The following is a 23,811-nucleotide window of genomic DNA, read 5'->3' as shown; positions in this document are numbered from 1 at the left end:
CTGTGTCTGCTCAAGAGGGAAACAGCTGGGCTTTTCAGAAACAGTAAAAACCTGAGAGTTTTAAAGGATTTATTTGATTTCTCCACATGATCACAGCTATGGTTTTACATCAATAGAGTCTGTTACTACTCACAAACAGAATGCGTATTAAAACAAAAGCACTCCTTTCCTGCCCAAAGTTACACAGCGGGTGCCAGGCCTCTGGCGAGGGAGGTGTCTCTCGAAGTCTTTGGAAGGTCTGCAGTCAAGACCTGATGCTAACCGTTTAAAACAACTAGAAGGTGGACGACAGTTCCTAAGAGGAGACGGGTCTTGTGCGGGACCTCGATGCGACCGCAGTTAGGCTAACGTGTGCCCCTTCATGGGTAAGAAAGAGGCACACGCCCCTCCTCCCACCTGTCCCTTTCCACCACCCCCCACTTGGCACTGATCCGTCTCGAAATCTGTTTCCTGGATTATTGTTGTTATTGGAGATACTTTACAAAATTCCTCAGTTTTCAGGCAGGAAGAGTGATGGTATTTTACAACAAAACCATAAGATGCATGCTTACCCATAGAGACCCAGCTTTGCAGGGAGTGCTGAGTCAACACCTAGGGTCGTGTTTACATATCTGCTGTCTTTTCAGCTCGTTTTAAAGACAAACAAGAGGCTTCTTCTGCATGCAGCGCGTGATGGAAACATCGCTCTACGCTGGGTGACTGAAGACATTTTTAAGCAAGATGTGCACATCATATTAGGATGAACTTTATTTTTACATTGTTGTACAATTCATTCGTAAACTTAAAAAAAAAAATACAAACACATGATTTAATTGTTGTCCCAGAAAAGATTTTTGTGATGCTACCTGCCGCTTCCTCTACTCCTGCTCGTGTCGGAAATGACCGTTTCATTGGAACAATTTGCACGACTTGAGAGAAAGGTCCCAAGTGTGTCCTGACAGTGGGGAAGGAGGACACAAACGTCCTGCTCGGCGTCCTGCTGCCTATCCCCGGGGTGGGGGGTGGAGGGCAGGCCCCCACAGCGCTGACCCTGTGGCAGGCTGGGGTCTAGAAAGAACAGTCCCACGAGAGCGCCACCCAGGGGGTAGGGGTGGGGCGCGGGAAAGCAATCTGTCGGCAGTTTTTGCTTCCCAAACGAGATTCCGGGCAGCGTGGCTCCAGCCTCCTTGGAAACACTCCCTGGAGACGCTTCCCACGGTAAGCGTGTAAATCAAACAAAGAATGATGAAGCCTCGCTGACCTGAGCCCAACAAGCTATACAAAGTTGGACACATGGGGAGAAAGGGAATTGGTTCGAGAAGCCCCCTTTCGCTAGATCCGGCCGTGTGGCCACCAGACCATGCTTCAGGACACACGGACGGCAGTTTTGGAAGTAAGGGTTCTGAGTGGCCCGTGGTGCACGAAGGACGGCGATGGAGACAGCGCCCCCCTACCCGACCCCATCGGCTTTGCTGTCCACCCTTTTTCATCGGTGGTCACCCCTTGAGAAAGGGCAACCTTGTGCCAAAGAGCCTGCATCTTTTCTGGAACAACCTCGAGTTTACAGGTAGACTCTACTATCGGTACAGGGGGTGAAGAAAGGCCGACATATTTAATATGTTATCACTTTACTTCAACTATTTGTCAACAGTAACACTGATATAGTTTGCAAATACACAATACATAGAGTGTGGCCTCACACGACTGACGCCAGATGGCATGCAGTACAATTCGACTTCTCCTGGTCAGAACAACAACCTTTAAACCGCAAGACAGAGAACGCCTCGGGGAGCCTGATTCTGCAGGAAAACCAAGGAATCTAGGAGCCGGTGGAAGCGGGGAGCCTCCCACCAGCCTGGCCTGGACCAGATCAGACACACCCGTGCTTTGTACACGTCCCTCCTTCCGAGCAGGTGCCCGGGAGAGAAACACGACACGATGGGAAGATAAAGGTGGGCAGGTTAAAGTCACACTTCTTCCAAAAAAAAAAAAAGGCTAAACTCTAGATTGCTGTATTTGCTCTCTGTGGAGATTAACAAAGTGCTCGGTTTGCAGATTTGCTGGTATGGTGGCCTCGATGATATGACAAAGGGGCGGGTGGGGAGGGAAACGGGCGGGGCCCCCGGCCGGCCCGCCAGGTGGGCTCCCCTCGGTCGTCCTGCCGTCTGGCCACGGCGCACCACGCCGTCCACGGCGTGCGGAGCCTGTGGCCCGCGGAGTCCAGCACTAGCTTCGCCCTTTCTGAAAGGGCTCTCCGCCGGGGCAGGGGCCGCGGGGCAGTCCTCCGGTCCCACGGCTTAGGAGCACAGCACTGGCGGCTGCAGTGGCTCGAAAGGCTGAAACTACAAAGTACGGCCCGTGGGTGACTCAGTCACAGAACCGGACGCGTGCGGCGCCCGGCCCCGGGGGAGCGGATGGTGTCACCACAACACGGAAGCGACAAGAGCACAGCTGAGAGTCATGTGATGCCCTGGCAGCTAACTGGACCATGAGAAGGCAGCGGGGGCTTCGCTGGCGAGAGCCGGCACTCGTCGGCCGGGAGGTGGGGGTCGGAGGGGCCACGGTGAGGACACAGGGGTTGTGCTAGCACATGGCCACATGGAATCACGATGATCGCGGCTACCGCTCAGAAAACAAAATGGGAAACACACACACCGCCCTGGGTTGCTACATGCTAGAATCAGCCTTCGGGTTTGGAGCGGTTCCCGGCGGAAACTCGCTGGGGTGGGGTGGGGGTGGGGGTGGGGGGGGGTGGTGCCTGTGGCAGTTGGAGACAGGATGAGTTAGTTATGGTGTTGGGGAGGCGAGTATGGGAGCTGGCCGCCCTCATGTTGGAGATGAACACTTCTGCCGTGGATGGGTGCCCCCCTGAGAGGACTCTGAATGAGTGTGCATTAAATCATATGCATATAAAAGAAATATGGATCATGGAAATTCACAGTTATCGCAGCCATTAAAGTGTCTAAGAATCTGTGGAACCAATATCCTCAGACAACCAGCTCCTAACCAGTTGTCCTGAGTTGCTACTGTAGAGTTTCCTGCATTTGTATCTATTTGCTTACCTGAAATAACAGAGCAGTTTATAATACTGATTACTTATGATAGTTTTCTGTTAATAAAATAAGGATTTATACAAAGCAATATTGGACTTTTTAAACAGTTAGATGCTATGTTACTTGGCACAGTTAGTAATGATTGCGTCAAGATTTTAGCCAGTCCCTGGAGGGACTTCTCCTCTTTTTTTTTATGAAAATATGGAAGTATCTGAGTTTGTTCCTAGCGTTTACGTTTTTGGTTTACTCTCTCACATTCATGTAAGATACTGTCTTCCTAGCGGGTAAGTGGAGCTCCTTGGAAAGTCTATATTGCTAATTTTGTGGACTGAGACATTTCCTTTCACACACAAATACTACCTATACAGTATATATATATATATATTTATATATTTATATATTTATATTATATAAAGTTTACTTACGTATTTTCATCAACCATATCAGGTCTACTTAATTTTTTGCCCATTGTCAATAAAAGAGCAATAAATGCAGCAAGTTTGGTTTGTTTTTGTTTTTGTTTTGTTTTGTTCTGTCTCTGGTTTTTGTGTCTCGTTTCTTCTTTTCCTAGGCTGGGTTTTCATATGCGTGTACAGTTGGGGAGCAGAGCTGAGGGCCGCTTTGGGGTGGGGGACAGCTCAACATCTACATGGCCGGTGGCGCCGTTTTCAAGGCTGATGGTGGCTGAGGCCCACCCCTTGGGTCCAAGTGGATGGAACCCAGGACACCAACGCTAAGTGAGATCGTGAACTTTGTTCCCTGCAACACAAGCCCCGTGGGCTCAGAGGGCTCCATCCAGGCCGCGGGGAGCAGAGGGGAGAGGTGGAAACAGAGGTGCCCTGGGTCTGGTCTGAGGCCGGCCGCCCCCGGGCATGGCTCTGTGTGGTGTGCAGGTGTTCCGGGGCAGTCTGGGACCCCGCCCAGGCTGTCTACACAATTGTGCTGATGCCGCTGGGTTTGGCCTTGCTGCTGGTGGGGGGCGGCGGGGCGGGGGGCTGCCCGTGGTGGTGCGCTGCGTGGCTGTGGCCCGTGTGGCCCGGGTGGCCGGCGTGGGCCGAGGGCAGCGGTGGGTGGCTGTGCACGTGGGCCCCGTAGGGTGGGTGCCCCCCGTGGGGGCCGTGGTGGTACTGGTGTGCGTGCTGGATGTGCTGGGGGGGGTGGTAGTGGTGGTGGTGGTGGTAGGGGGGCGGGTTCTGCTGCACGTGGCAGTACTGGGCGTGGTGCCCGTGCACCTGGGCCTGCGGCGGGCCCTCAGCAGGCCCCTGGTGGTGGCTGGCCCCAGAGTGCTGCGCGTGGGGCAGGCCCGGTGGGTGGGGGGGTGGCTGGGGAGGGGCTGAGGGCGGGTGGGCCTGGGGAGGGGGCTTCCCTCTCTTACTCCCAAATAAGGAGCCCAGGAGGGAGGATGAGTTAGGCATAGTCTGGTGTGGGCGAGATGGACACTCTCGTGTTGATGTAGCTCTCCGGCGCATGTGAGGACTGCTAATGATGGACCCCTAAAAAGGAAATTCATAGAAATCAAAATTAAAAGACCTTACAGCACTTATGTCAGAATGATTTTTTTTTTTTTTTTTTTTTGATGTAAAAAGTTCACCCACTGACTGCTAAGCCTTAGTTAACTCTCTGGCTGCAGAGGGCGGGGCTGGGTGAGGCTGGGTCAGTGCCACCTCCGCTCATGCGACTGGGGGCCACAGGGACCCAGGGTGGCCTTCCACTGAGAGGAGTGGGGATGGGGTAGGGGATGAGGGACGCTCCTGTCTGGTCAAAGCAGCAGCAGCAGCAGCACAAGTGTGACTTCTGCTCTCGTCCTGATACGGGAGGCGGCCTGAGCTTTCGGATCAGAACGACCGGCCCGGGGGTGCCTGTGAGCGCCATGTGCTGCGTGGAGTAGGCTGGGCTGATGTGCATGAAGAAGAACCCCGTTCCTGCTGAAACTGCGCCATCTGCTCTGCCTGTGTGGGCCCCGAGCTTTCTGGGAAGCTGGTGGTAGGGACCGGGGCGGGGGGCTCGGGGAACCTTGTCCTTGTTGGAGGGGCGGGGGGGCTGCCTAGGCATTTCACTGCAGCTACCTACTGCAAACCAAACAAGGAAAAAGAAGGAAACAAAAAGGTCTGCAAGCTGAGGTTACGATGTGAACAGTAATATAGAAATGGTTGGCAGATGAATGAAATCTCATGAAATCCACACGGAATTTTTTCTTCCTCTCATGGCTTTCCTCCCCCCGAGCTAGCTAAGCAATTCCATGATGTCCTGACTGCAGACACACAGCAATCGGAACTCCAGGAAGGAAGCGATGGGGATGGCGGAGCATGGAAGTCAAGAGATGGGCAAAACCCACCCTCCCGCCCCCGACAGTGCGGGTGGAGGGTGCACAGATGCCTGGCGGGCGGTGCTTCCCGCCCAGGAGCAGTGTCGGCAGGCGGGGGCCCCGGGGTGGGGGTGGGGGAGTGCCAGGAAGCCGGGATGTTAACCATGCTTGGGGGGCCACAGGGGGCGGGGTTAAGCGGGAACTAAAACACAGAATCCAGAACCACCCCCACCTCCCATGGGTCCAGCCCAAACAAGCGGTGAGAGGCACGGGCGATTCTAGGAGGGGGGAAGCTGGCATGCACTGGGGCTGAGGCAGGCATGGGGGACGGGGTGTGTCTGCGCCTCTGTGCAGTAGGGGGAAGGAAGAGCAAAACAGAAAAAAAAAACAAAACGAAAAAAAAAGACAACAGATATAAACCAAGGATCGGGGAGGCAACACACGACAGCCAGCTGGACGTAGGCGCTTCCTACTTACTTCCACATTGCTCTCTAGCGATCCCGCACTGCTGCGACGCCCTCGCTTCCCTGCCCAGAACATGCAATACCAGAGGTTAGACACGGACACGAGGCCGGGCCGCCGCCTGCCTGGCCCTGGGTCACCACTGCCGCAGGCCGGGGGGAGGGTCGGAGGACTGGCTCCGTAGGGAAGCCCGTGGGAGGGCAGTAATGAGTTTCAAAAGAAAAAAAAAAAAAAGAAAAAAAAAGGAGGGGGAGTTCAAAGAAAAAAACTCGTTTTCAACCAGCCCCAACTTGATACCCCTTCTCCTGGACTGGCAGTCTGTTGTTGGGGGGTGGGGTGGGGGGATGCCTCCAGGTGGGCTGGGGAGCGTGCACAGCGGGGGCCAGATGCCCTGTGCTTCAGCCACCTGCCAGCAGGGGATGGGACAGGGGCAGCTTCTCCAATGGCTCAAAACAAACAATATGTGGTCCTGTGCGGCCCTGACTGCGTGGATTTCATATACATATGTATATGCATATTCACACATACATATACATCTCCCCCCTTGCAGGCAGGGTGGGGTTGATGGTTAGGAGGAAACTAAACTTGGTGTCCTGTCTTTTCCTTCTGGGGAGCTCAAATGTGCTGGTGCCTCTGGAGCCAACTGTTTGGTTTGTGCAGTGCCCTGGCCAGGGGCAGGAGGCAGGGTCAGGGTCTGCTGGGAGAGCCCAGCGTCCTGCTTCCCTTCTGCGGGTACCGCCCTTCCGGATGCCACAAGTGCTCCCTCAGCTGTGAGCGCTGCCTGCCAATGGCTTTCTACTACCCCCCGGCACATGGCATATAGTAGGCACTCAATATACGTTGGCTGTGTTACAGGAAGGCTGTGTCTTCTTGGTTCTGGAGGCCTAAGGCTCAGCCTGGCCTCCGGGGTCCTTTTGGAGGCCCTCTCCATGGATTCCTGCAGGACACTGAGGCTGGCAAGAATGGTAGGTGCCCAAGCTTCGGGGTCCGGTCTCTGTCCAGCCCTCAGGAAAGCAGATAGGAAGAGGGGACAGAGAAGGGGCCGCCCACTTGATGTTCTGGAGGCTTCCACCTGTGCAGCCCTGGCCACGAGCCGAACACATTTGTTCTTGGTCACGCCCCGCAGCAATGCAGTACAAGTGTCCCTTTGTGCCAAGGAGGAGGAGGAGGTGGAGGCTGAGGCTCATGGACCGACTGTCCAATTCCACAGTGAGCGAGCGGGACTCACACCCAGGTCTGTCTGTCCACCTCTGGGGCTGGGAAGCTTGGCCATGCTGTCTTCTGAGTGGAATGCAGGCTGAGTGAGCCCAGGAGCCTGAAAGATGGAAAGGCTGCTATGCGCCTCTCTGTGGCCAAGAAGCTGGCCCTGTGCGGGGGGTAGAGAGTGGGTCTGTGGGTCCTTCAGGCCTCACCGTGGCGTCTGAGTGTACTGGGACGGAGCCTTGATCTTGGGCATACAACAGTGGACTCGGGGGACATTCGGTCCCTTTGCTTGGCCTGCCAACCCCCAAATCTGAGTCCCAGCTGGGAACTTTGCTGGACTCTGGCATGTGTGAGAGGGCTTCAGAGCTCGCTCAGGACAGGGCCACACAGAAGATTAGGGCAAGAGTGTTTTCCACCAGTTGCTGAGGACCAGGGAGAACCATGTAGGACCTGGCCCTTATTCCCAGCTGGAAGAAAGATGAGGGTCGTCACATATCCTCATCTTTCAGCTCGTATGAGAAGAGAGGCTGGCCATCTTCCCTTCCTGCTTTTTGTCCCAACACAGTGGTCCAGGGACATAGAGCAGAATGAGGCTCTTTGGCTGAAGAGGTAACCCCACCTGGCACTCCTTTGATTCTTTAGCACAGTTTCTGTGTCTGTGAAATGGGTACGTGCCTTCCTCTGAGTAGGGTAGACGTGAGCATCAGATACTCGGGATCTTGTGGCACCATGCAGAAATGCTGAAGTCAGATCTCTGCTGTCTCTGCGGTTTTATTTTTTCAACGTTTTATTTATTTATTTATTTATTTATTTATTTATTTATTTGTTTATTTGTTTATTTGTTTATTTATTTATTTATTTTTGGGACAGAGAGAGACAGAGCATGAATGGGGGAGGGGCAGAGAGAGAGGGAGACACAGAATCGGAAACAGGCTCCAGGTTCCGAGCCATCAGCCCAGAGCCTGACGCGGGGCTCGAACTCCCGGACCGTGAGATCGTGACCTGGCTGAAGTCGGACGCTTAACCGACTGTGCCACCCAGGCGCCCCATCTCTGCGGTTTTAAAATCAGCTCTCTGGCCCCTCGAAGCCTAGAGGGCTCCCCTAACTGAAAATCAGGGACACAGGAAGGCCAGCCCGCCCCACCAGTGCCCAGCAATGTCTTCCGACTGATGTACTTCTCTCAAGGGGACTTAGGCCAGGCCTGGAGCTAGGTTTGGGGGCTCTGTGTGGTATCTGACCTGAAGTACAACAAAACCCTCCTCCTCCTGCCCCCAAGTGGGCCAAGACTTAGGACAGTTTTAACTTGGATGTCTTTGAATGATGCTAAGTTTCTCAGAATCTATCTTTTCAACTTCCCAAATAAGCATGAGATGTGAGGTATCCCTACCTCACTGCTGTCTGCAGTCCAGTCCCAGAGCCCCTAGTCATGGGCACACCCCACAGACACCTGCTCGCTATAGACCTGTGGCCGGGTGTGTGCACACAGGTGCACATCATGTGCTAATGGAGGTGAAGCATGCTGGGAAAGTGGCTCTCGCCCATGCACCCACACTATCCCTCACCTGCATTCTATCTCCTGCTACGCTCCCTCTCTCTTGGGGGGGTGGGGGGGGGGTCCTGCACCAGCCACAGGTGAGCCCTGCCCCGCTCAGTGCCTCTCCCAGAACCTGATCAGGCCCTGCCAGGCCAACCGTGGCCAGGATCAGTAACCACATCTGGAAGGAGTTCCCAGCATGGCTCTTCACAGCCTTCTTCTGCTTCTCAGTATCGGCACAGAATGCAGCAAGGGCTCTCAACCCAGGGTCCCACCCTGTGGTCCTTAATAATGCTGGAGGCTGAGCAGGTGCTGCTTGGGACACTGGCCACCAGGAGCCATCAAATCTCCCCTGAGAGGGCTTCCCGGGTTCCCTGGGGCAGAACATGGCAGGTCTCTGGCTAGGCCCCGGAGCAATGACAGGTGCAGGCAGGTCCCATGGCCTCTGGGAGACATCCTCTCTCTGGAGACTGATGTTGGGCAGCTTGGCTGGGAGGGGCAGGAGGACCCTGGGGGCTTGGGGATAGTGTCCATCATGACTTGACTGATCTGGGCCAGGGGTTAAGGCCCCAGTCACACCTGTGTCCCCGGTCCACGCAGGCCCTTGATCGCAGGCCGACAGGGCTCTGGTGCCACTGAAATGAGCATGGATCCCGGACGAAGGAAGACCGTGTGGAGAGAATTGGTGGTGGGGAGTGGGAGGATCCACGTCTGAGGTGTGTCGTCACCCGGAATGACGTGTGATTGCAGGTCCGGGGCAGATGCCCCCAGAGCAGTGACGTGCCAACAACTGAGCGCTAGCTTTCCCGAAGGGAGAGAGTATCCCCGAGGCCTTGCCTCTTCTCCAGCAGCCCTCTTAGTGAGGGCCACGGTGGGGAGAGTGACGTTGCCTCCGGAGAGCTTCACTCCAACCCAGTCCGGGGCACGTCTTCGGGTGCTGAGCCCAGCCTCTTCCTGGATGGCTGCCGACATTGGCCGGTCTCCCTCTGGAGACTGCACGTGGAGGGCTCCAAGTCTGGGGCCTTGGCAGCTGCCAGGACTCAAACACACCCTCCAGGCTTCCTGGGGACAGGGGGCTGCCTTCCCGGAGGATTCTTCACATGGTCTCCTGGGAAGACTCAATCCCTAGAGTTTTTCTTAGTTCAGAATGTCCAAACGACAATGGCAACCGTGATGATAGAAGGAAAGCAGCTGAACCTCAGCGCTCTGTCCCTCACACAGGCCTGGGGGTGCAGCTCTATCTGACCCCCAGGAGCTGGAGTCCTAGGTGTGGCTGGCCACGCTGGGAGCCTCGGTTTCAACAGAGCCACTGTTACCTGAGGGACTGGACGGGACCCATCCGCCCTCCAGGTGCTGCATCAGGGAACAGAGAGGCCAGGCCTAACGCCACTGCACAAACCCAAACAGAGGTCCCGGCTACCAGCCTGCAGAGGCCCAGAGCTGTCCAATTACGTTTAGCTGGGTTTAACAAGCCATAGGGAAAACCAGTGGTTCTCAACCCGTGGCACTTTGCCAACTAGGGGTGATTTTTTTGCCCCCCAGAGGACCCCTGGAAATTTCTGGAGACATTATTGTCTGTTATGACGGGGGGGGGGGAGGATACTCTTGGCATCTCGTAAGTAGAGGCCCAGGATGCTGGTAAACATCCTGCAGTGCACAGGACAGCACCCTCCAACAGCACGGAATTATCTGGCACAAAACGTCAATGGTGCTGGGGTTGAGAAACCCTGGGTGAACCCTCATGCTGGCAATGGATTTCTGATTTTTACTATGAAAAAAAAAATGACAGGACAAAATAAGGACAAAAAAATTCCAACTCAAAAAAAGAAAAAAAAGAAAAAAATTTCTGGGAAATGAGTAAGCTGGAGGGAGGCAGTGCGGCCGGTGGGGCAGGTGTGGGATGGAGTCATGAGCGGGCTCTTTTAGTAGCGGGGCCCAGGGCTGGCCACGAGGTAATGTCCGAGGCAGGGTGGGGCGGGTGAGGCCCCGAGAAGGGGAGGGGGCTGCCGGGCCCCTGGAGAGGAGGCGGCTGATCTTGGCCCGAGAGGGTCTTTTCCGACAACCCAGGGCCTGCAATCAGGCTCCTAGAGCCGGGACACCCGGAGCCGCGTGCCCTCTGTGGGACAACGTCCTGTAACCTCTGCTCCATTGTAGCTGGAGCCTCCTCCCAGGAGAAGCTGCCTGTTGAGACGTGACTGGGGGGCTTCAGGGGCTGTCCCTCCACAGCTTCTCTGACAGCACTGCAGGCAAAGCAGGCTAAACAACACTCACGGGCGGCTGGCCCAGGGGACCCGGCCGGGCGAGCTGCCCCAAAAGCTCTCTGACACTCTAGACACACCTCCTCCCCTGGGCAATCTGGGAGGCTTGAGGGGTGCTGCTTGCTTAGGGGTTAAGAGGCTGGCAGCAAATAAACACACACAGAAACAAAGAAACAGTAACAAAAACCACGGTTGTGCCAGGGCTCCCCCCCTCCCCCCACTGCCCCGACATCCAGGGGGCAGCTGCGGCCACTGCCTCTGGGCCGGATGGGGGCCCGGGTTTCCCAGGAAGGGAGACCTCCGTGAGGGAAATGAGACCAGGGACAGTGGGAGAGGGGGGTCTCCAAACACAGTTTCGAGGGCTTCACTCCATTTCATTCATCAGCATAAAACACAGGGACGCGGCAGCACAGAGGACAAGGGACACATCCATCAGTGGGGCCTGGCTCGCTCTGTGTGAGAGCAGTTTCCGGAAAATAAATAAAAGAATAAATAAAACCCCTAGAAGAAGAAAGGGAGAATAGGGGTAACCTCCTGGCTGTTCTGCCTTGACAACCGGATCCTGTTTCCTCTGGCCTTTTTGGGACGCCCTCTCTGTGTGGTCAGATGCTACTACGGTCTGGGGACAGTCACGGGAAACCCAACGGCACTCCGTCCGAGCCCTGCCGCCACCAGCCGCCACTGCGGTCCTTTCCCGGCACGCAACGCGTGCCCCAGCTGCCCGGTCTGAGTCCTGCGTGTGCTGGGCTAGGAGGGGGGTCCTGGCCCGCTCTTACCCGCTTCGGAGAGGTCCCGCAAGGAGCTGCTGAGGGCGCTGCGCTTGAGGCCCTCACCGCTGGCGTAGCTGTCATCCAGGCAGGCTCGGCTCAGCGTCCCGTTGCCGGACTCCTTTTTGAGGCTGGAGCACTGGGACATGCTGGGCCGCACGACGCCTTTCTGCTTCTCGAGCTCCGCTGAAACAGAGGGGGCGAGGGACCAGTGAGAGAAACACAGCCTTGAGGGGGAGGCCCTGGGCCCTCTGTGCAGGCTTGGCATCGCGCCCAGCTGCCATCTGTTTGGCCTGAGGAAAAGTCAGGGCCCACGGCTGTCTTGGAAAGAAAGAGAAGGTGTGAATGCTGCCTTTGACAAAAGGGAGCCAGAAGGAAACTCTGAAAGGGAGGCTGGAGAGGCACGGGCCTTGGGGTCTGCAGGAAAGACCGTCGCTTTGCAGGCTTGAGGGCTGGCAAGGAAACTGGCTGGCCTGGGTCTGCGGACGAGCAAGGGGTAACCCGACCTTGCCCACCCTTTGGGTGGGGCCCAAAGGTGGGGGTAGTTGTGTGTCTCCAGGGAGTGAGGCTTGGAGCCAGGAGAGAAAAGATGATAATCAAGTCCAGTGAAACCCACAGGATGGGCTTGGTGGTGACTTCCCTGACATGGAAGACGAAAGAAGAATAAGCACACCAATGTGCAACGAGATCAGCTCCGGATCTCCGGGAAATCTCGTCTCGTGGGGCGACGGGGGAACCAGGCTCTCTCAGGGCATGCCATGTGGTCCCACAGGCAGGATGGGCCTGGGCCGCGGAAGCCCTCACTCTCATGCGGAGGCCTCTGCTGCCCTCCCCACGCCACCTCCTCTGGCCCGGGTATGGGGGCTGCCCTGTCACAGGGCTGTGGGAAGGCCAGGTGAGACCAGGGCACCTCACTTTTGTGGGCTCCCAGAGTCCCTGGCACCAGATGGGAGCCAACGGCCGCGTCCAGCAAGTCCCATGAGATGCTGGGGCTGCTGGCTCTTCTGCTCCAGGGGGCCTGGGACTTACACTCTATCCTGTGCTTCTCCATCTCCTGCACTTCCGCGATGGACTCCCGCAGGTCGTCGGTGAACTTCTTCCGGTCTTGAGGATTGGGAGCATTAAAGTTTATTAACACTTTGATGTCTGCTCCGGGGACAGCAGATGTGAGCCGGATGCCATTGGGGTAGTCTACAAAGGAGAAGGGGAGGAGAAGAACCCATGGATCCCTGGGTGCTCTCTGCACTCTCTCTGCCGGTCAAGAAAATGCTAAGTCTAAGGGTCCAGGCTCTCAGCAGACATGTCTAACCAGGGAGGAAAGGCATCCACAGGGCAGACCAGAGAGACTGCCAGGAAATCCCCATCTCCTGACTTGGGTCTGTGTTGTTCTGTGCAGAAGTCTGGGGCAGATTTGGCCAATCTGAACAGAGGTCAGGGCCCCCATCCTTCCTCAACCTGAAGGTCATGGAGTCTAGACCCTTCAAGTCAAGGCCCTTGGTCATTGCCTGAAGCCTGAGAATGGCCAGGGGTGGAGTCCGGGAGTCAGAGTCAGTGTCCTGTGTTGGGGGGGAGTCTTATCTGGTCTCCCTGGGCAATTCTGAGTGCACACTGAGCTCTGTTCTCTCACAAGTGGCCTCCAGACCCTCAGTTCCCTTGGGTGCTTCATGGGCGCCCCATACCCAATGCACTCTATGCTGAGTGCTCTGTCTTTCTGGCCTGTGACCTGCCTGGTGCCACCTCCGAGCTCACAGAGTCTCTGTGGCTTTGGTCCCCTGGTAGCGCCTCTCTCCCCAGCGGGAATCAAGCATCAGCAACTGGGTGTTTGGAGGTTCTTGGTCCACACACCAATCCCACTTTTGCTCAGACCTAAGTCAAGGCTGGGAACTCAAATGCCTAGTGCGTTCCCATAAATGTAGGAAGTAAACCACATGAGACTGAGCAACAGAGTGAGTGGGGGTGGGGTGGGGGGGAGGAGCGTGCAGCCCATGACAGCCACATGACGTGGGAATGTGGGCCTAGCAAAAACCTTCTCGGTTTTCAAGAAAACTCAAAAATATCTAAAATTTTAGTTATTTTATTTTTTAATTAAAAAATTTTTAATGTTTATTTATTTTTGAGAGAGAGAGAGGGAGAGAGAGAGGCAGAGTGTGAGGGGGGAGGAGGCAAAGAGAGAGAGAGGGAGACAGAATCCAAAGCAGGCTCCAGGCTCTGAGCCATCATCACAGAGCCTGACGCAGGGCTCAAACTCACGAACTGTGAGATTATGACCTGAGATGAAGTTGGACGCTTAACGGACTGAGCCACCCAGGTGCCCCCAATTTTAGTAATTTTAGATATTAAGTATCAGCTCAACACATTTTTTAAAATGTGTAAACCAAATACATAACTGGGCTGCGACTGACCCACGGCTACCACTTTGAGATCCCTGCTACGAAGGCATGTCCCATAGAAATGTCAGTGTCGACTCTTGGGCTTATGCCAGGACCTTGGGTTCAGGGCTGAGGGCTGAGCCCTGGGAATGTAAAAACGAGGAGGGCACAGCCTCTGCCTGCGGATTCAGTCTGGTCGGGCCCACTGCTGGGAGCATCACAACCACCGCCACCCCTTTGGAGAGAGGGCCTGCCGGTCAGGACGATGTGGGGTGGCACCATGCTCCCTGAGGCCACCTTCCACCCTGGTACAAACCAAGGGAAGGCAGGGATGGCCCAGGCACAGGTCCCTGGTTCTTTTTCAACCTGCAGATTGAAAGCAGATCAGACGGTAGCTTGGCAACCTGTCTGGGAGGATGAGGGCTTCCCTGCTGCTGGAGATATCATGACGCTCGACTGGAACGGTCCTCCCCTGGGGCCAGTGCAGAATGGGCAGGGCAACAGGACCTCCCCCTCACCCCCCATCTCAGGAGGCCTGGCTCAGCCTACAGCTCAGGGACCTTCAACAGGGACGGGACAAAGAGGGAGAGAGGTAAAGGGAAGGGCTTGGGTATCAGAGAAGGACCAGGTCAACAGAAAAAAGTCAGTGGGGGTGTCAGCTCCTCCCCCAAGTCCTCAGGCCCCATAGCCCACTCATACCCAGAGAAGACTCCAATAACACCTAAGAATAAATCCTGCTCTAAGCACTTCATGTATGGACTCACCTAAGTCCCCGAGGTAGGTGCTATCACCCCACTTTACAGACAAAGGGAATGCAGCCCGGGGACTGCTAGGTCCTGAAGCATTTGCACCTGGGCTCTCCACTCAGGACCGGGCTCCTGTCCTACAGCCCCCCAGGCCTTGCCTGCACCTGTTTGTTTGCCTGTGTTTGCACATCACCTGTGCCATTTACTTGGTGTCTTCCGGGCAACAATTTATTGGCATAAATCCACTCTGCCCTGAATTAAAAAAAAATCTTAACCACACGGTAAGAAGACATAGGAGCAAAAGCAAAGGCGATCACCACCATGTACAATGTTATCAAATTCTCCCCAGGTACTGTTGCTCGTCAGACCCCTGGCCTGCAACCTTCTCTCTGCTGGCGAAGCAGGAATACGGAACACACGTGGGAGAGCTGGGGGAGATCCCCAGGGGGAGATCCTTGGGGAGCACAGCACTTCATGACTACAAGGTGGGAGTTGTGACACCGTTTCTGCCACGTGGCACACGGCCACGTGTGGACGAGTGCTCCAGCACGCACACTCGCAGCCGGGCCACGGCAGGCCCCCAGCACGGACTTACATTGGTTCTCGAAGAGCAGAACCTGCATGCCGTACAGGGAGAAGGACTGTCGGAAGCTGTACGTCACCGAGTTCTTCTTTTTCTGGAAGATCTTGGTCACCTGGGGGCAGCCAGAGACAGAGGCTGAGTCGTATCGCCTGCACCGCTCAGGGGCAACTCTGGGTGCTCGGGATTCTGACCGAGACTAACGTCAAAACCCTCTCAGCAATGCAGAGGTCGGGAGGCCTCTGGGGCAGGGCAGGCCTGTGTGTCCAGGCACATCCTGACATGGATGCTGGCTTCCGCTCCCGTGAATCCCAGCTGTCGTCCTGGCTGGCGATGAAGCCCCTCAGCAGAGAGGTGGCAGGCGCCACGCTGCACACGACCCCGAAGGCGCCAGGCCGGGCTCTGACACCCAGGACCCCACCTGAGCTCTGTGACTGCCTGAGAGATTTTGGAGGAGGAAACGGAGGCTCAGGAATTTAAAGTCACTTGCTTGAGGTCAGGGACTCTTGACAAAGACTTGAAACCCACAGGTCCAGATTCCAACCTCAGCAGTCAGAGAGAAGTGGCTGGTCCTCAGGCAGGTAGGGGTCAGGGACAAGGGCCTCTAGCAAGAAAGCCCGGGGCATGCAGGAGAGACAAAGACCCAAGGGACAGTTTCCCCCCGTTGTCTCCAGGGGCATCTTTATCCCCGGTGGCCACCATCCATGCCACCTTTTTCTGGGCAAGAGCTCCGCAGTTTCCCTTTGGGGAACCCCCTCTCTGCCACCCGGCACTCCTGGGGGTGAGCAGTGACCCAGGCTTAGCCAATGAGACAACACTGCACCTGCCTGGCCCCTGTGAGCGGCTCAGGCATGGGCACGGGAACCAGTGAGACCTCTGCCCGGACTCTTCCTAAGAAAATCCCCCTGGTGGCCGGGGATGCAGGGAGGGGGCAGGATTAAGCCTGTAACTGCTGAGACTGACTATCTCTTTGTGGACAGAGCTCCTGAGAAGGGAGCCCACGCAGCTGAGAGACAGAGAGCCTAATAAAGGAGTCCCGCTGATGCTGTGTAAGCTTCTAGAAATAGTTGGGGCTGAAGCCCCACACCCCCCTCCGGGCTTTTACATAAGCTGACGAAGCCCCGTTTTCGTTGGCCATGCTGTGAGTTAGATTCTGCCTCTTGTAACCCAAGACCGTGGGGCTGACTCCATCCCCTTCACCTCCACCCCACGCACGTGGGTGCCTTTCCCCAAGCGCAGGCGCACAAGGCCAGATGGGAGACCGGAGCTGCAGTTCAAGGCCGCCCCGAGCCACGGGTCCCAGCCACGACACGCTCTGGGGAACTACATACCACCAGGAGGTCGTTAAACAGGAAGATTTCTCGCTGGTGCAGCCCGAGCTTCTGGGGCTTGTTTGGGTCTGGAACCTCGAAGAGCCGGCAGTAGCAGACCAGCCGCCGGTGGGGCAGAGAGAGCACCTGTAGGGGGAGGAAGCGCTGCGTCAGCCCCCAGCCCCTCCACTGCAGTCCCTGTGCACTGGGAACCCAGCCTGTGGGCCTGGCCTTCGAAAACGCCTTCTCCCACCAACTGCACACAGCAGACGTGTCTGGACTCCTTGCCATGGAAAGCGTCCCTGCCTCTCACGACACCTCCTTTCCTTTCCTTCAGGCAGGTCCCAGACGTCTTAGAGGATCACGTGCACACGGGAGCCCCTCCAGTGAGGAATTCGTGATTTCTCAGTCCCCACAAAGTGCCCATCACACACATAAGCCTGTTAGTCCCGGCAAAGATGTCTCCAGAGTGTCTACTTGAGATGAGGACACTGAGGCACAGAGAGGTTGAGCAACTTGCCTCAGCCACACAACTGGGAAGGTGCAGAGACGAGAGAGGATTCCAGGCCCCTCCTAAAGAATCCCGACGCTTCTGATGGTTCCCTGCCCCAACTCCTGGGCCGGCAGCCACACCACCCCGTGGGGCCTGGCCTGGGCCTCCACGCGGAGCACGCCTGCCATGGGTTCACGTGAGCTCCCACTCTGCCGAAGCCCGAGCCACTCACAAGGCCAGGTACAACCTGTATGGTGTCTAAGGGCTGCGGTGACAAGTCACTGGGGAGGCCCAGTGGCGGCTCTGAGAGCACCCAGGCTCACGCAGGAGACAGCAGGTTAGTAAAGGGATGTGCTGGCAGGGAGGGTTCACTCTGCAACGGGTGCCCTGGTGGTGGGAGGCCCGAGCTCAGCGCATCAGGAAGATGGGAGGAAGGGCTTGGCCCAGGCTGGCGTGCTCAGGGAGGGGCATCGTTTGGAATAAAAGCGTGAAGGGGAGAGGGTGGCGGGAGGCGGGGCCGGAGAGGTGGGTGAGGGCTGGCCACGGCAGTGTCTAGTGGTTTGTCTCTAGGGCAAGGTGGGAAGAGGGGGGAGCAGACAGGTTTGTGACGCTGACTCTTGCAGTGCAGGCTGCTCGGTGAAGGGTAAAGATGGACACATAAGGAAAGTGCCACGTGACTGCAAGGCTAGCCTTGCTGCTCCTGGGGTGAGCAGGCAGGCAGACCTGCTCAAGGTGGTGACGGTGGAGTGTGGGCAGCAGAGGGCGGGTTGGGTGGGCAGGCCTACAATGGCCCATCAGCCTCATCTGTTTTGGGCACAGTGCCTCGGGTCAGAGGCAAGCCTTGGCCTCTGCGCTCAACCGGGCCGGGTGAGAGGGAGGGACACCATCTGCCCTGGCCTGACGGTACACAACTCTCCCCAGGTGGCTGCAGTCTGGGCCTGCAGAGGTTCGAGGCTGGGAGAACTATGAAAATCAAATTTCTTATCACTCCGGAAAGGAACTCAAGCAGCCAGAATTGTGGATCTGGGAACCAGGGGATGCAGGGAGGTGAACACAGAACATGGTGGACCTCCCCGCCCCCACCCCAACCCCAACCCGGGGCGGGATATCAGCCAGGATGTAAAGGCAGAGGGATACTCACACAGCCAAGCCCGTGATGCAGGGATCCAATCTATGTGGGAAACATTAAACAAACAAGAAAAGATATTAATGATCCAAAGCATGCACCCGGGACCTGAGGGAGCTAATGGGATGACATCCGAGTAGGTAAGCACCCCTCCAGAGGCACGTTCCCATAGCCTTTGTCCAGACATCCACACACAGCTCAGGAGACCTCCTTGCTGCCAGAACTTGGGAAGGCCGATAAGGGCATTCCCAGGCCACCAAGGGACCACTGCGCAACTTGGGCTGGTTTCTTAAGAGCCTCAGGCTCTCTTTAAATATAACCCAGGGCCAATGGTTATTATCCCCCAATATCAGGCAGGAGCCACCCTAAACCTAAAGGAACCGCCCACCCACCCCAACTATGCCCCGAAGAAGCCAGGTTCCAAATGGCATCACGGCCCCCGTCCAAAGCTAATGCCAGTGGGGCAGGCCTGGGGTCGCATGGAGTGGAGGTGGGTGGGAGTGAGGGAGCCAGGGATGCAGGGCCACCACATACCGGCTTTTTCCCCACGATGAGCTTTTCCACCTTCTGCACCTGGGAAACGTGGTCCTCGTTGGTTTTCAGTTCCCGCTTGCGAATGCGCTCATAGATCCCAATTAGCATCTCCCGGGGAATGTCCTCACCATCGTCCACACCTGGGCAGGAGACAATAGCCAGGCATCAGGGCGGGCTAGGGTCTGGGTGGCTGTGGCACCGCTCAGCTTCGGGGCCCCAGGCTCACCCCTGATTTGCCAAGTTTCTAAGCCCAATCAGAATATCAATCCCTTTCATCAATCCTCAGCAGAACCAAAGACTTTCCAGACCCACAGCCACTGAACGCCTTCAGTCAATTATGAAATGCCCTAGGATCCTTCCGCCAGGACAAGGCCAGCATAGCCACCCAGATCAGCACGCAGAGGGCTGTGCCAGCTTCCAGCCATGCTCCAAGGGCTTTATAAACATCAGCTTGCTAATCCTGACCACGGCCCTGCTGGGTGGGTGTGACCGTCTCCATTCCGCAGCTGGGAAAGCAAGGCTCGGGGAAGGGCCCGGGGTTGGGGGTGGCTGTGAAGCTGGTGTTTGTGGCTTCAGGCTCCCACAGGCGTGGGCCTAAGTTCTTGCCTTGCCCCTCACGAGCCGTGGGACCGAGTCTCTGCGCTGGGGGTCCTCTGTGAAGTGGGCCACCAAGAGCACGGGTGACATCACGAAGGTCTCGTGAGGAAGACAGAGCAGCGGCGGTGCGTTCCCAGAAAGTGAGAACTCCGTGCACCTGAGCAGCGCCACCAGCCGTTGTCCCACGTCACGTGCGCAGAAGCTGGGGTCTGGCCTTGAAGCCGGGTTGTTCTGACAACAGGCATGCACCCTTTCTGCTATACCCTGAAAAACTGCTGCGAGGAAAAGTCGGCCCCACTCAAGAGAGAAACGCAACCCCACGCCAGTCCTCAGACCACAGACTGGCAGAGGTCCAGAGGTTTGGTAACCTGCGCAGTTGGCGAGGCTGTGGGAAGGGGCCTCCCACCCACTGCTGGTGGGAGGGTCACAAATATACACTCAAAGCCCCTCTGGGCCACTGGTTGCGCCCTGGGCAAATTTATCCCATGGGCCATGATGCACAGACCAGGTCACTCATGGCAGCATGGTTTCCAAAGAGCGGAAGACTGGGATTCACCCATTTACCCATTAATAGGGGACTGGTTAAGCCATCCCTGCATGGGTGCAATGGAATACCACACAGCCACCAGGAAAATGAGGACGACCACAGGGAACTGACACGGAACTGTAAGGGGGAGGGTGTGGCCTTGGGCACACAGGTAGGGGTGGGAGGGGCTCTGCTACCACCGTTTATACTTTTTTTTTTTTTAATTTTACAGAGAGAGTGTGAGAGCGGGGGAGAGTGGCAGAGGGAAGGGGGGGACAGAGAGAGAGGGAGAGAATCCTAAGCAGAGCCCAATACAGGGCTCAATCCCATGACCCCGGGATCATGACCTGATCTGATATCAAGAGTCGGACGCTCAACTGACTGAGCCACCCAGGCACCCCACACATTTTTTAAAACCAGACTATTTTTTAGAACTGTGTTTTAGAGCAATTAAGTTCACAGCAAAATTCAGGGGAAAGCCTAGAGATTTCCCTGTAACACCAGCCCCCACCCACTACCAACTTCCCACACCAGAGTCATATATTTATTAGAACCAGTGAACCCACACTGACACACTATTATCACCCGAAATCCATAATTTACATTGGGATTCACTCTTGGTGTTGTGCGTTCGACAATAAACGTTTACCGACACGTCTCCACCACCATGGAGTCAGGTGGAATAGTGTCACTGCCCGAAAACTCCCCCGTGCTCCACCTCCTCTGCCCCTCCTCCCTCCAACCCCTGGTGACCACTGATCTCTTATGTCTCCATAGTTTTGCCTTTTCCAGAAAGTCATATGGCTGGCCTCCTATGGTATGCAACCATTTAAGACTGGCTTCCTTCACTTGGTGGTATGCATTTTTAAGGTTCCTCCCTGTTTTCTCATGGCTTCTTTTCTTTTTAGTGCTGAATAATATTCCATTGTCTGCATGGACTACCGTTTATGTATCCGTTCCCCCACCGAACGACACCTCTCGACTGCTGCCAAGTTTTGGCAACTATGAATAAAACTGCTATAAACATCCTGTGCAGGATTTTGTGTGGATGTACGGGGTTTTCAATTCCTTTGGGTAAATACCAAAGAATGTGATTGCTAGCTTGTCTTACTCTGTGTTTTTTTTTTTTTTTTGAAACTATGTGAGGATAATAGCCATTAAAAAGAAATCAATCTAGAAAACTTAAAAACAAACATCAATAAAAGAAAATCATTACTCATCTGGCTGCCATGCTGGTGAGCGATTCCTCCCCCGCTTACCCTTCAACCCTCCAAAGGCACTCTTGCTGAGGGTCTCCCCAGGGGAACCAGAGTGAGGAATTCCAGAGAAAATGCGCCCAGTGTGTGCAGGGGGGAAGGTCTCCTCTACAAACACCAAGCTGGACGTCTGCCTGGTACGGAGCACCAGCCAGGCTGTGGGAGACCAGAGTCCTGCCCCCGTGGACGTGACCTTGGGCAGATCCCTTCCCTCTGCCTTGGCTACCCTTCTGAACACAAGGAAGACTGAACAGAACACTCCTGAGTTCCTGGCTTGAAAAGATGGGATTTGGAGGGAACGGTCCAGGCTTGGGAGACAGCTGACAGCTTGATCTCCTGAGAAGTGGGATGATAACTCCCCCACTGCTGGGATGGTCGGGTGCAAGGCCGGATACAAACGACAAAGCCACTGATGTGAGGGTGGCCGACTGGCAGAATCTGACTGAGCAACCCTTCCCTCCCCGAGCCTTCTCTCCTCTGGGCTAATCATTTCAGGCTCCTCCTGTTGTTCCCCATACAGGGGAGTCCCAATTATGTGGGTGAGGTCTAAAGGCAGAAAAAAAAAATCAGAGTCAAATCGCAAAGACCTTTAAACTTCAGCGCATGGGGTCACCAACAGCACGCAGCGCACAGCCTGCCCTCTGGGCAGCGAGGGAGCACAGGCCTACACGCTAAGGCCACGGGGGACCCTGTGAAGACCAGAATCAGGCTCAGCCCCGTGAGGAGAGACAGCCCCTGTCCCATCAAAGCATCTGCTGGTTGCTCTCTCACGCTCTGGTGCTGAATTGCCATTAAGAAAATTCCCAGACTCCTTAGCTTCCTGGGAACTGTAGCTAAGACCTGAATTCCTTGGGGTCCACAGCACCCCTGAGATCTAGCAGAGGGCCACACACCATGAATGTTCTGGGCAGGGGATGGCCGTCTGGTTGGTCGGAACCAAGCCCTGCCCCTTGGCTTCCCTGACTGATCAGGTCCTGGAGCCCAGCTGGGAAAAGCGGGCAGCTTGGCACTCTTCTGGATGGGCACCCCATTAGCTGGCCTGTTGCAGGGTACCCACCACCAGGGGGCGCATCAGGACAGTTCAAACCCCGGCGGGGGGAGGGGAGGGCCTTCCTGCCCCAGGAAAGTGGACGACAGAGCGGTGGTTTTATAGGAAATTTAAATGGCGCAACAAAGATCAAAAACTTAAAGTTTTGTCATCAGTTCAGAAGACTTAAAGAACTGGATAGGAAAAAAAAGAGCTCAACAAGCTGACAAAGTTGGACCTGATTCAGACCAACTTTTTTCCTTTTTTTAAAAAAATATGACACCCTAAGGGGATCTCAGTCTGCTGCAGCTTGGTGTTTCCCAAGGAAAAGGACATAGTCCCTCCTCCTCCTTGCAGGGACTCCAGGTAAACGAGGACATGCTGTCAGCTAACATGGTGCCACTTGGGAGACAGCCGTCTCCTTTTCAATTCCTTTCCTCTGCAACGACACCAGGAAGGCCTTCCTTCCTGCTGCCCACCGTTAGCACCTGTCTAACATGGGCCACTCGCCCCGGCCGGGTGTTTTCGTCCACTGAATTCATTTTTACAATGGCTGCCTACGTGTGGCAAATGATACGGTCTTCCTGTTTACAGTGTGCTTATATAAGGTTCCTCTTAAAAATACACACAAAAGGCAAGTCAAGGGATGCCTGGGTCAGTCAGGCTCAGTCAGTTGTGTCCGACTTAGGCCCAGGTCATGATCTCACGATTCGTGGGTTCGAGCCCCATGTCGGGCTCTGTGCTGACAGCTCAGGAGCCTGGAGCCTGCTTTAGATTCTGTGTGTGTGTGTGTGTGTGTGTGTGTGTGTGTCTCTCTCTCTCTCTCTCTCTCTCTCTCTCTCTCTGTCCCTCCCCCGCTCCCACTCTGTCTCTCTCTCTCTCAAAAATAAAATAAACATAAAAAAAAAAGTCAAGTCAGTTTCATGAGGAACACGGAGTGTAGGAGAGGGCACAGCAGTGATGGTGGCACAGACTCTCTGCCTGGCCCCTCCCCTGCCTGGCTTCCCCCCTCCTGCCCTGTTCCCGACTGTGCTCCCTCACATCACCCCGTCGGCCTCTGTGGACCATGTCTGGCCTGGCCCTCCCGAGCTGGGCTGAGCTTGCCCACCTGTCAAATCCCTGTGCCTCTTTGCGAAACAAGCTAAAACCATCACAGCACAAGACCCGGGTGTAGGTCACTCCGTCCATGCTTCCAGTGTGTGTCATGGAGCGTGACAGGAGTCTGCCCTCTTCAGGATGACTTGTGCCGTGTCTGTGGAGCTGGTGCTCGCCCAAGGCCCCTGTGTGCGATGGCTGGGTGCGCTGGAGCCCAGCTCCCTTGTGCTGCCCTGTGCCCAGTGCACTCCCGTCCTGGCCCCATGCCCAGCCGGGTGTGTGTGTGCAGAGTATGGGACGGCTGTATGCCACAGCCTGGGTCCCGGGGCCGCTCACCTCGCAGGTTCTTGACGAAGTCCTCCAGCTTCATTTTCCGCTCAGGTTTGACGTTGGGGCTGTACATGTCTGTGTTGAGCAGGATGATGGCAAAGGCCAGGATGAAAATGGTGTCTGGGTTCCGGAACTGCCGAACCACCCCAGGGTTGCAGATGCAGTACCGCTGGCTGGGGGCCGGGAGAGGGAGCAGGGTCAGGACCACTTCAGTCAGGACAGGGAGTGGGTCTAGCCCTCATGCACGGCAGCCACCATCA

At 55.9% G+C, this 23,811-nt stretch overlaps 1 protein-coding gene across 15 annotated transcripts in view; it reads right to left on the bottom strand.

The window, feature by feature from the left end:
• IQSEC1 (IQ motif and Sec7 domain ArfGEF 1) overlaps positions 1–23,811 on the bottom strand; it is a 689,800-nt gene that overhangs the window by 11,954 nt on the left and 654,035 nt on the right. For 8 of the 15 annotated variants that reach the window (XM_045053194.1, XM_023250063.2, XM_045053199.1 and 5 more), the window contains 9 exons: positions 23,558–23,724; positions 18,721–18,860; positions 18,202–18,231; positions 16,589–16,714; positions 15,273–15,372; positions 12,592–12,753; positions 11,572–11,748; positions 5,815–5,864; positions 56–4,525 (listed from right to left, as the gene is read on the bottom strand). In XM_045053194.1, coding sequence (XP_044909129.1) covers positions 3,962–4,525; positions 5,815–5,864; positions 11,572–11,748; positions 12,592–12,753; positions 15,273–15,372; positions 16,589–16,714; positions 18,202–18,231; positions 18,721–18,860; positions 23,558–23,724 — 1,516 coding nt within the window. In that variant the 3' untranslated portion in view covers positions 56–3,961. Of the gene's footprint in view, positions 1–55; positions 4,526–5,814; positions 5,865–6,117; positions 7,115–11,571; positions 11,749–12,591; positions 12,754–15,272; positions 15,373–16,588; positions 16,715–18,201; positions 18,232–18,720; positions 18,861–23,557; positions 23,725–23,811 lie in introns of those variants that run through there. The other 7 variants (XM_045053201.1, XM_045053205.1, XM_045053202.1 and 4 more) reach the window with 5 other exon arrangements.

The sequence above is a fragment of the Felis catus genome, chromosome A2 (assembly GCF_018350175.1).
Source record: "Felis catus isolate Fca126 chromosome A2, F.catus_Fca126_mat1.0, whole genome shotgun sequence".
NCBI classification, from domain to species: Eukaryota; Metazoa; Chordata; class Mammalia; order Carnivora; family Felidae; genus Felis; species Felis catus.
Note: the sequence above shows the minus strand (reverse complement) of the source record. Positions and strands in the feature narration are given on the sequence as shown.